The sequence below is a fragment of the Notothenia rossii genome (assembly GCF_949606895.1).
Source record: "Notothenia rossii genome assembly, chromosome: 2".
NCBI lineage: Eukaryota > Metazoa > Chordata > Actinopteri > Perciformes > Nototheniidae > Notothenia > Notothenia rossii.
Window position 1 is genome coordinate 20,514,724 of NC_136904.1, and position 12,520 is coordinate 20,527,243.

General features: G+C 43.4%; 1 protein-coding gene across 1 annotated transcript in view; it reads left to right on the forward strand.

Annotated features, from left to right (window-relative positions):
• LOC307027986 (anoctamin-5-like) overlaps window positions 1-5,203 on the forward strand; it is a 16,187-nt gene extending 10,984 nt beyond the window's left edge. The window contains exons 4-11 of the mRNA XM_079662679.1: window positions 57-282; window positions 378-556; window positions 947-1,044; window positions 1,550-1,680; window positions 1,825-2,030; window positions 2,198-2,385; window positions 2,975-3,080; window positions 3,174-5,203. Of these exons, the coding sequence (XP_079518805.1) occupies window positions 57-282; window positions 378-556; window positions 947-1,044; window positions 1,550-1,680; window positions 1,825-2,030; window positions 2,198-2,385; window positions 2,975-3,080; window positions 3,174-3,410 (1,371 nt within the window). The 3' untranslated portion in view covers window positions 3,411-5,203. The remainder of the gene's footprint in view (window positions 1-56; window positions 283-377; window positions 557-946; window positions 1,045-1,549; window positions 1,681-1,824; window positions 2,031-2,197; window positions 2,386-2,974; window positions 3,081-3,173) is intronic.
• The last annotated feature ends 7,317 nt before the right edge of the window (window positions 5,204-12,520 follow it).

The following is a 12,520-nucleotide window of genomic DNA, read 5'->3' on the forward strand; positions in this document are numbered from 1 at the left end:
CCCTTTCTAGTCTGACATACTGTCAACATCTTTACATGGTTGTCTTCTCCCCACAGATCTCTCTGATTGTGGCTTGTATAATCGGGGTCATAGCGTACAGATTGGCCGTTCATGCTGCCTTCGCGAGTATCATTAAAGACCCCATGAGAAAGATCCAGGTGGTGGGCAGGTTCATCACTCCACAGCTCGCCACTTCTGTCACTGCCTCCTGCATCAACTTTGTCATCATCATGATCCTCAACTTCTTTTATGAGAGGGTGGCCGTCTGGATCACTGACATGGGTAAATAGATTTTTGATCTGACATTTCCAGAATCAACAGAAGCGAACAATAGAGTCATCATTTTGTCTTTACTTACACTGATCTAATATCTGCAGAAATCCCAAAGACCCACCTGGAGTATGAGAACAGGTTGACCATGAAGATGTTCCTCTTCCAGTTTGTCAACTACTACTCATCGTGCTTCTACGTGGCCTTCTTCAAAGGCAAATTTGTCGGTTATCCTGGTGACTACTCATATATGTTCGGCAAATGGAGCAAACTAAGGAATGAGGAGGTAGGTTTTACTGCCTCTGATAAAACATTAGTTTTGTTATTACTAGTTAAAAAATATTACTTTGTATACTTAACATTTGGAGTTTGCAGTTAAGGCAGTATTGACTTACATTAGCATTATGTGTATATACAAAGTCTACTTTTAAGTAATTTCTATGAATTGTCTTTTCATTCAATTTCTTTTGATCTTGATCATTATGTGTATATTGACAATGTAAAGCACTTTAAATCGCCTTTGTGTCTTAAATGTGCTATATAAATAAACTAACCATAACCTTAACCTTACCATTCACATGTCTTTACCTGTGAGGAAAGCTTCATAATCTAGTCCTGCCAACAGAAAGTGCATCAATAAGTGTGTCATGTAAACTGAAACCTCTTTCTGTCACAGTGTGACCCCGGAGGCTGTCTGATTGAGCTCACCACGCAGCTGGTCATTGTTATGGCTGGAAAACAACTGTGGGGGAACATTCAGGAAGCTCTGCTGCCGTGAGTCCTCCGCCCAGTCTTTCACCTCTTAACTTTTCACCTCAATCACTTATTCAATGCAAAAATAGCAACTAGCCACAACAAGAGAATAGCTTTCAATTAAGGTTTTATTTAACAGCGCATTTTTGTTTATTTCGAGTGCATTCATTTTATAAATGTTTTAACAAGATCAATATTTTGAGTGCTTAGAAAAAAATAAATATAAGTTCTGCTTTGCAGCTTGCCCACTTCAGATGCACACATCCACATAAACAAAAGTGTTTTACCTCTGAATGGCATGGTATTGCTTCTCTACACAAAAACCATTTATAAAACCTGCTGAGAAGCTATCAAAAACCTTATAGGGAAACTTTATAACAACTGGTTACTATACACAAAAATTAATTGCAGACTTCTGCAACTACAAATATTATTGTTCCTGTGCTGATTTGTCTGGAAATGTCTTGTTGGCAACAGAAAGTCTCAGCAGTTTGACGTATGTTTATCTTCATGTGCTTCTCAACAGGCTGATGCGTAACTGGTGGAGTAACAGAAAAGGACGGCACCATCCTGAGACCCATTCCAGTCGCTGGGAGCAGGACCACGGGCTGCTGAACTTCAGCCAGCTTGGATTGTTTTATGAGTACCTGGAGATGGGTGAGATACTTCTCTGACGTTCATTACATTACAGATATCCTATCTGGACAGAAGAGCCAGATTAATGCGTGCTGTCTTCTTGCCATCCTGTTATTACTCTTCCCTGTTTACTAACTCTCTCTCTGCTCTGCCTGTTTTTTTCAGTGATCCAGTTTGGTTTCATCACTTTGTTTGTGGCCTCTTTTCCTCTGGCTCCGCTCCTGGCTCTGTGCAACAACATCCTGGAGATCAGGGTGGACTCCTGGAAGTTCACCACCCAGTTTAGACGACCGGTGGCGTCCAAGGCCCGAAACATTGGAGCGTGGCAGGAAATCCTCAACGCAGTGGCCATTCTGTCTGTTGTTACCAATGTAGGTGTTGGGCATGTAGCTGCGTATGTTTATCAGACAAAATGTTCACCATTCAATGTGTTTTTGATCTAATCTGTAAAATGTGTTGAAGGATTTCAGAAGTAAAATATCCATAAAAATAAAAAATGTCACATTTAACCGAAAGCCTTTTGTTTTTTCTGTCCCAGGCTTTCATCATGGCGTTTACTTCCGACATGATCCCCCGTATGGTCTTCCTGTATGCCTATGGTAAAGATGCCAGCATGAGGGGCTACGTTAACAACAGCCTGTCAATATACAACATCTCTCAGATACTCGATGACAACATGCCTGAGGAGGGAGGCAACTGGTTTGATAACACGACTTCCACCTGCAGGTAATAGAGCTAAAAGAGCTTGTTGTGCATCTGGCTTTAATTTACTTTCAGTAAAGCTTTAGCCTCTGTATTCCCCCCTGAGCAATATGGAGCTTTTTATTCTTTCAACTCATTGATTTAGGTTTAAAGCCTGCCAGACTTTTGTTTTGATTTGGTTTCACAGCGTTTTTTTCTCCTGCTGCATTAGGCAATTGTTGTCACTGAAAATGGTTTGACAAATCCGCTATACGCTATGATAAACAAACAGACAGAAATTGTTAGTCACTATATGGTGAGTCAAATATTTTCCTCAGATCTTGAAAGTGAGTGAATATTAGACCAAAAATTAGAGTCACACTACTCCAAATAAATAGCGGGGCTCTGTGTTTGTGTATAAATCAGCAATTATTTGCTAACTGCAAGCCATATTAACTTCATATTGACAGGTATGAACAAATATGTTTTGCTTTAGTCCAAGAAAATGTGTTTATATCTGTTGATGGAGCCATAAGTTACGTTTTTGAGTTTTTCGGCATTTATTGATATGTACTTGTACCAGCATGATTACATTAATGAAACACTATCGACTGAATAATGTTGTTTTGAACAGGTACCGTGACTACCGTTACCCTCCAGGCCACGCGAGGGAATACACTCACACCATGCAGTTTTGGCATATCCTAGCAGCCAAAATGGCCTTTATTATTATAATGGAGGTAAGACAACACAGCTTTTTCTCACTCCTTACTTGCAAAATAAATGCTCATATCAGATGCTAATCTGACAGTGTGATAATTCTCCTTCTTTAGCACGTCGTCTTTGTGGTGAAGTTCTTCGTGGCGTGGATGATCCCGGACGTCCCGTCAGTTGTGAAGGCTCGGTTCAAACGAGAGCACTACCTGATTCACGAATACATGCATAACTACGAGGTGGAGAAGGTCAAAATCCAGATGAGTGCCAGTTTCATGACAGAGCAACCATCAGAAGTATCCTCAATGACAGACAAACAAGAAGTGTTGTCTGAGTGCCTGGAGCCTCCTTCCTGAAAACTACTAACTAACCAAGCCAAGAATGGACACGTGTGAGAGTCTTCTCCTCACTGACAGCATCCATATACACAGATTCTGTCTTTGGGATAAAAATGATATTATCTTTTCTTGCTGGATGGTCTCCTATATTAGGATCTGTGTAAAGGCATCAGAAATTCAAATGCAACATCTCACTTTGCTTAAAATTAGCTACCCGAGCGGCTGCAACACTCCTGTGCCATATAAAGAAGGTTTGAAAACAACAGAAGAAGGCTAAAAAAAAAAGTGTGAACTGTTGAAAATGTAAAATGAGTTATAATTACCCTTTAAAGAGATGGCTATCATATCATTAATTAAATGTTTTGCATGTGATTTCTCTTGTGAGGAAACAAGATTAAGGGCTTTTTAGAAAATATGTCAGTGTTAAGGAGTTTTAAAAACATCATATCATTTAAGGGATATATCCTAAACAGCACCTATCTTTATGTCTTAACTGTATAGGCTTATAATAATTATTTTTAGTTTCGTTGCTGCATAATGGTTAGATCCACTGATCTATAGCTGGGCTATTAGATTTTTGAGGTAATTATGTTTATGCTCTTTCAAACTGTAAATTGGAAAACCAATTACCTCCATTATAGTGCAGTGATACTGTAACAATCAGAAGTGTGTATCATTCCAGCCTGAGTTGATAGTATAGTGAGACAGCAGCTACACGCTTATCTTCCACATGTATTTCCAACTTGCTGCAGGACCAATTATACGATTTTTACAAAAAGAAAAGCCTACACATAGAAAATCTCATGACAGATTTTCTCTTTTAGTACAATCAGTTTATGTGTGAAGATTGACCGTGTGTTGGCTTTATGGCCCCAATTGTTATACATAGATAACAAATGGCCTATATTCCTGTTTAACATTATTTGTGTCTCCACATGTTTTCGGCATAACAAACCTTCAGAGATGATCAGACAGTTGGAGAACTTGGTTTGGTACAATGTAAGTGAGCATATCAGTAAAAGTTGATGACATTAGGTAACCTACTCTTTGGTGTTGCTGTAGATATAAAGAAAATATCATATATTTAAATTGGTTATTGAACAACTAATTTATTGATATGCTTCTGATTTGTAGTCTGAAGTTTTTGTATTAAGAAGAGTAACTTAATATCCTCTTTAAATTTGTATTCATGAAATCATAAATGGCCATCAACCATGTTAGTTCTGTCCGTTCTTCAAGTAACTTTTATGTAATACTACAAGGGACCAGGTGCATAAAAAACACTCCAGAGAGATATATAACTAAACAGTATCTATTTATGAGATACAGGATCACTTCATTTATTCTTATTATTTCAGGTTTACCAGGTTTTTCTTTGTTTTATATTGAAAACTCTTTGTAACTTGACTTGCTACATGATGCAGTTGTACTTTCAGCTATCATCTATTATATTTGACATTTAAAAACCATGTCTCATTTACTCGCATCTCAGGATCAATCATGAGCATCACTTACGTAAAACAGTATATGCAGATATCAGATGTGTGCAGAGCGTGATCCTGCAGCATAATGTATTTCCAAACAAACAAATGCCTTAAACCTCTGCTTACTCGTTTTTGTATGCTTCTGTAATGCCAAAGTTTCCTATCTGAATTCAAAACCTGTTTCATGTAAGTCATCATTGCAAAGTTGCTGTTTTGTCTAATTTGATGTGCATGAATTGCTGGAAATGTTTGTCAATTATATTCTAATTTCACTGTAGCCTATTGTACAATTAATATTCACGATACATAAATAAAAAAGTAATGATAGTATGAGTTTTATTCGCACATTGCATTAATACCAACAGTAAACAGGACAACAAATGTTCTATTGGATGCTTATACCATGGAGCTTATCAGAATCAGAATACCTTTATTATTCCCCTCGGAGGGGAAATTTGCGTCAATTTAAGGATCCTCACCCAAGACATAAAAACATTATGCTTAAGTTTAAATTAATTTAAACCCTGTTCAGGTCAGTGGGTCTGTATTAATTTTCCTCTGACTCTTAATCAGACCTACTAATTGACCTATCAAAAGCTTTTGAGTCTATGCAAGTTTACCGCCAGGCTCGGCTCCACCTGGATCGGCAAGGTCTTACCTCTACTAATCTATATATTTTTGGGTATCTATAGTGCGGCGGAGAGGAATTTCCTCATGATGAAAGTGGGCAAATAAGATCTAGGGAGAGATTCCCAGTTAAGAACCCTAAGACCTTTTTTCCTCTCTCAGCTACTGGTTTTTATAACCTAACAACAGAAGCCAAAGCGAGTACACACCAACATACCCATATATGTGGGGAGGTGTCATTGATTCTGGGTGTGAGACTGGACTGGTCCAGACCTGCCTTGAAAACTAAACTAAAGCTTAAAGTGGACCTATCATGCTATGTTTGAATAATATAGTGTTGGACCATACAATATAATAAGGCATATTTATACTTTTCATTTTTCAAAATACCAAACAGATCATGCATTTTAGCCATTGCTCATTTCGCTCAATTTAACACTGCCTTTCATGCTCGGATTCAGTGAGAACAGCACCATCTGGTGGCCTGAATTATGTACTACAGCGTCTGCAGCGCTTTGGAACGGCAATGTCCGTGCCTGTCTCCTCCTGATTGGTGGAGTTGGCCCAATAGCCATAGCGCAACTTCTGTGACGACATAAAAGTGTTCAAATCTGGATCAGTCTTTATCAGATACGTTGCAGCACCTTTTTTAGAGATTTGGGTATGGAGGAAAATAGAGAGGGTTGTGTTTTCTGACACTTGGTGAGTTCCCTGCGGGGACACATATTCATGTATAAAAGATGTACAAAATTGCATTTTGCATGGTAGGTCACCTTTAAAGTAATTTCCCATTGAGTCAGGGGCCTCTGTTTGCAGGCTGTTGTAGAGTAAGGGTGTCTTCCCTCTGCTAAATAGTGACACCTATAGTGATAACATATAACTCTTGAAAGTCAGTTTAACAAACAGTGTACATTTGGTATATAAGTTTAGAGCTTTATGAAATATAATGCATTTTACATTGTGGATTATACTACATTATATTTGATTATATTAACTTGTGTTTTAATTATATAACCCAATATGGAAACTTCCACAACCCCTAGCCACTTCGATTAAGTCAAACACAAATCTCCACTTAGTTTTACTTACAACTTGTCTTTTTGAGGTAATCGGTTTGCCTGCTTATTTTAGGTATGGTAAACTAATAAGAATTTATTGTGTGCTTAAAAGAAGACTGTCTCCATCTTCACTGTAAAATCAAATCTCAGTGTTTAATAATGTTTGTCAAATTGCATGTGTAGCCGGTGCTACTGTTTTCTGGATTAGCTGTCAGAACATTTATTCACGTAGCTGGGCCGCCACTGCCCCTTTCAGACAACCCCCCCCCCCCTTCTTTAGTCAGCTGGCCCTTCCATATAGCATCTCCCACTAAACTTTAAATGCCCACTCACACCTCACCTAAATCAGCTGTGACTATTACGAGTGTTCTTGTTCCGGTCATCGTTGTCTGGCTGATAGGCGTGTATTCCCCCTTTTACTATCGCAGCCCCCCCCCCCCCCCCCCCCCCCTCCCCGGTGGGGCAGGTCACATTTTGGCGTTGTCGGCAGGATGGTGTAAAGCAGCGACGTGTGTTTGTAGTTCTTTTGTACGATACAATTGTTTTTGGTTTTTTCAGTGCTTTAATTATTTGTTTTCTGAGGCATAGGCTAAATAGACAAGGCTGCAAAACGGTAGCAGACTAGCTGCGGGATTGAGGACCTGGCTGTGCTGTACGGACCCTGAATTAATTCACCCGCAACCAGTAACTGACCGTTCTTTCTTCCCGCCGCAGTAGCCATGGAGGCTGATCTGCAAGACTTAAGGGACATGATTGCTCAGCTTAAGGCTGACAATGAGCAGCTGCGACAGGACCGTGCTGCATCTCGAGGTTCGACCAGCGCTGATGGGGGCCCATCCACTGCACCACAACCCTCCACCTCAAGGGGGGTTCACACCAGCGAGCGAGTTCTCTACCTTCCCAGAGAACGCAAATGTCCGGTGTTTAGAGGTAACTCTGGTATAGGGATAAGTGATTTTGTAGAGGAGGTGCGGTCCAGCATGCGGGCTCGTTACCTCTCTCCTCTAGATCAGGCTTACTTTATCTATGACCATCTGGAAAGTGAGACTAGAGAGGAGATTAGGTACCGGCCACAAGGTGAACGCGAAAATCCAGAACGAATCTTAATATTCTGCAAGAAAAGTATGGTTGTTCTAAATCTTATGTTGCTCTACAAGAGAGTTTCTTTTCTAGAAAGCAGCTAGTTGGAGAATCCCTCCAGGAGTATTCCCATGCCCTCTTCTGCCTCATGGAGAAAATGGTTAAAAGCACCCCCGGAGGTATGACCAATTCAGCTGTACTGATAAGGGACCAATTTGTAGAGCATGTACTGGAACCTGCCTTACGTAGAGAATTAAAACGCCTGGTTCGCATGCACCCAGATTACACCTTACTCAATGTCAGGACAGAAGCATTTAGATGGGAACAGGAGGGCCAGTCACCTAGTGTGAGAGAGAGAAGTCACTCCGTGCCATCATTTTGTGCAATCCAAGGTTCCCAGGACAAGGGTGGGATGGCTGTTGCAGCTAATGATAAGGCTCAAGATGATATGGCTCGGTTAAAAGACATGTTGAGAAAGCAGCAAGAACAAATTAACCAGCTCTCTCAGAATATGTTGCAGCTCAAAATATCCCTAGACAGCAACAGTTCACTCCAAATGCCCCTGTAGTGTGCAGACGCTGCCAGCAGCCAGGGCATATTGCTAGAAATTGTCCCCATCAGCGTGTTCAGCAAAACTCCAAGCCCTATGCCCCCAGGCTAGGTTCAGCCAATGCCCAGCAGCAGGCGGAAAACTAATGCCTTCTGGTCTGCAGAGCCATGACTCAGAAGGGTATGCTCCTGGCTCAGAGGATGACATCGCTGTCTCAACTGTTGTTAGGGTCCTGCCCAACTGTAACTGTTGGCCTGGGCGGTGTGGAGATTAATTGTTTATTCGAAACCGGCTCAATGGTAAGCACTATCACTCAGAGTTTCTTTGCCCAGCATTTTCAGGGAGGTCTCAACTCCTGTCATTGGATTGAACTCCATGCAGCAAATGGCATCGAAATACCTTATGTTGTTTACTTAGAGACTGATGTAGAAGTTTTGGACAAAGTGGTCCCTAGTCGGGGAATTCTGGTCGTTAAGGACCCCCCCACACATTTACCCCAGCCTAAGGTGGCAGGTATTCTAGGTATGAATGTGATCAAAGAATGCTACAATGAGCTCTTTCAAAAGCATGGTGTTGCCCTGTTTGACCTCCAGCAGTGTCATCAGGTAGAGACAAACACCCCTACAATTGGCATGGTCAGGGTAAGGGGGCGGAGACCGGTGTGCATTCCTGCTGGTACAGTGAAGATAGTTGCCACCACATGTCCCCAGGGTGGGTTTGGTGCCACTGGTGCCGGTCTTTTTGAGCCACTCACTGCTAAAAGCCATCTCCCTGCAGGTGTGCTAGTGTCTCCAGCCATGTTCACAGTAGTGAGAGGGACAGCCTATATTCCAGTGGTAAATGTAAGTGATACTGATGCTACCCTTCACCCCCGCACCCCCGTTGGTACGCTGAGCCCTGCTGAAATTGTGAGTTTACCAAAAGGAATCACTGAGATGTCTGTTCCCCCCATGACGCAGGTCACGGCTACCATATCCTCTCAGGTTGGCTCAGAGGCCCTCTTTGTAGACCCCATCTCAGCTGTAGACTTGTCAGTACTCCCTCCTGCAGATCAGGTCAAAGCCCTCTCATTATTGAGGCAGTATGAGACAGTGTTTGACACACATGATGGTGATTTGGGGTGCTCTGACCTAATTACCCATGAGATACCCCTCCTAGACGAGGTACCTGTCCGTCAGCGATATAGGAGAGTACCCCCCTCAGAGTATGAGGCAGTAAAGGCACATATTCGACAGTTGTTAGACAGCCATGTGATCCGAGAGAGTAGCAGCCCCTACGCCTCTCCAATCGTCATCGTTCGGAAGAAAGATGGCAGTATCCGCCTTTGGGTGGACTACTGGCAGCTGAATAGCAAGACGCGCCGGGATGCCTTCCCATCGCCGAGGATCGAGGAATCGCTTGATGCCGGACAGCCGGAAGCAGCAGCAACCTCTGGGGAGTTGGACTGAAGAGAGTGACAGGAGTTTCCAGGATCTCAGAGCAAAGCTGGTGAGTGCACCTGTCCTGGCTTACGCAAACGTTTCCCTTCCATTCATTTTGGAAATTGATGCAACTTATGGCGGTCTAGGAGCAGTTCTCTCGCAGGAGCAGGACGGAAAAGTGAGACCTGTAGCTTATGCCAGTCGTGGGTTGAAACTCACAGAAAGAAACATGTCCAACTACAGTTCCATGAAGCTTGAGTTATTGGCATTAAAGTGGGCCATGACAGAAAAATTCCAGGACTACCTGCAGAGCCAAAAATGCATTGTCTAGACTGATAATAACCCCCTCAGCCACCTGAATACAGCAAAGTTAGGGGCTACTGAACAGTGCTGGGCCGCGGCGTTGGCAGACTTTGATTACACCCTTCGGTATAGGTCAGGCAGGGCCAACGTTAATGCTGATGCACTCTCAAGAAGGCACCCTGTGCTACCCCAGGAGGTCATAGAGCTGCCCCTATCAGGGACATTCATTCCCAAGGCCTTGCAGAAACCTTGCAGCTCAGAGGCCCATCATCTGTTAATCCAAGCTGCCATTTCTGCCCTTCCATCACATTCAGGCACTGAGTTGGCTGCTCTTCAGATGGCTGACCCAGTTATAGGGATGTTTTTACAGTACTGGGAAAGCCACAAGCGCCCAGACAGGGCAGACAGAGCAGCCCTCTCTCCCCAGGTCCTGGAGCTGTGTCGGCAATGGGAAAGATCACCCAGATGGATGGACTGCTGTATCGTCTTACCCAGAGGCCAGATGGAGGAGAGGACTTCTACCAACTACTCCTTCCAGGATGTCTGAAGAGTGAGGTTCTGCAGCAGCTACACCAGGGTCACTGCCACCAGGGGATGGAGAGGACAACGGATCTTGTACGACAAAGATGTTACTGGCCCCACATGCACAGAGACATCAAAGAGTGGTGCCAGCAGTGTGAGCGCTGTACACTTGCCAAGGTAACTCAACCACATACCAAAGCACCCATGGGCCACCTCCTGGCCTCCAAACCCAATCAGATATTGGCAATTGACTTTACTCTCCTTGAACCCTCGCAAGAGGGCAAAGAAAATGTCCTTGTAATGACTGACGTGTTTTCGAAGTTCAACCAGGCTGTAGCAACGAAGGACCAACGTGCCTCAACGGTAGCACATGTTCTGGTGACAGAGTGGTTTTACAAATTTGGAGTGCCCGCTCGTCTTCACTCTGACCAGGGTAGGAATTTTGAGAGTGCCCTTATTCAACAGCTATGTGAACTCTACGACATTCAGAAAACCCAGACTACACCATACCACCCCCAGGGTAACGGCCAGTGTGAGCGGTTCAACCGGACTCTCCTTGATTTACTCTGTACACTCCCAATTGAAAGGAAGCAGAATTGGTCTAGATACTTGCCTCAGGTTACGCTTGCATACAACACCACCATCCACCAATCTACTTTATTCTGGGAAGAGTTCCAGAACCTTCCCATGGAAGAGTTGAAATCTGGGTCCAGGAGCATCAAAAATGACTACAGGTGGCCTACGACGCAGCACGTTGGAGAATGGAGAAAGCTGCAAACTCTCGCAAGGAACGCCATGACTCTGGAGCTAATGCCAGCGACCTGCAGGAAAAACAGCTGGTCTACGTGAGAGACCACAACAGAAGAGGAAGAGTCAAAATCCAGGACCGGTTGAGCCCAGTCATCCATGTGGTGATCAAGGCCCCCAGTGCTGGGGGCTCCACATATTCCGTGACCCCCTTGGAAGATCCCCACAAAGTGAAACACCGCCATCGATGTATGATCAAACCTGTACCTTCTAATCTTTGCCCTCAAGGATCTGCAAGAGAGGACCCCAGTGACACCCCCCCCCCCCCCCCCCTTCTTTAGTCAGCTGGCCCTTCCATATAAGGACAACGCCGCAGCTGTAGTAGTTCAGCATCTCCCGCTACACTTTAAATGCCCACTCACCTAAATCAGCTGTGACTATTACGAGTGTTCTTGTTCCGGTCATCGTTGTCTGGCTGATAGACGTGTATTTCCCCTATACGAGGTATGTGAAGTTGCTGTTAAGACTTGTAACATTTAGTGTACCGCTAAATTGTTAACATGTGGCCTGTAAACGCCAGGCTTCTTGAAAGCCCCAGCAGAGACTGTGTAGAGCAGGAGTCGGCAACCCCTGGCACGCCTGCCAGCATTGGCAAGCGGGACCGTAACCAGTGGCACACTAGGAATAAGTGGAAAGTGTGCAAAATATTATTGCGGTGTGTTCCAGTGCGCGAAGTCGGCAAATACCCAGGAGAGTCCGGCGACGCAACAGTCGGTGTCGGCGTCGGCGACTTCTCAGGTGACTGGCCGGTGTTTCTGGGCCTTAATATCATAACATGTGTGCTCTGGAGATGGAGAATCACAGAACGGACGATCGTCCTTATATTAAATGTGTTTTGTTAAATTCTCCCCCCCCCCCCCCCCCCGTTGATAATTCTCGATTAAACAATTCTTTTTTTAAATGGCACTTCATATCAAAAAGGTTGCCGACCCCTGGTGTAGAGAATCACCGTTGCGGAGGTGTCCAGTGAGGTGATATTTGAGTGGGTGCGTTTGCATCAGAGGTAGGAGATTAATTGTATGTACATTGAAGGACATTCATATAAGTCTTTATACCATTTCTAAACTCCTTTCTCCATTTATTTTAGGATTAGTTTGCTACCGTTTTGCCTTTCCTTGTCTTGATCTTAGGTATTAGCTGTATTTTACCATGCCTACAGGCTATTTGTTGCCTAAGTATTGATTTTCCTGCCTTCTATGTTTTGCTTTTTGACTAGTTTGTTGTATTGTGTACAAACTAGTGATGTCAATCTTTAAAGCTACAGCACCCTCCTTGT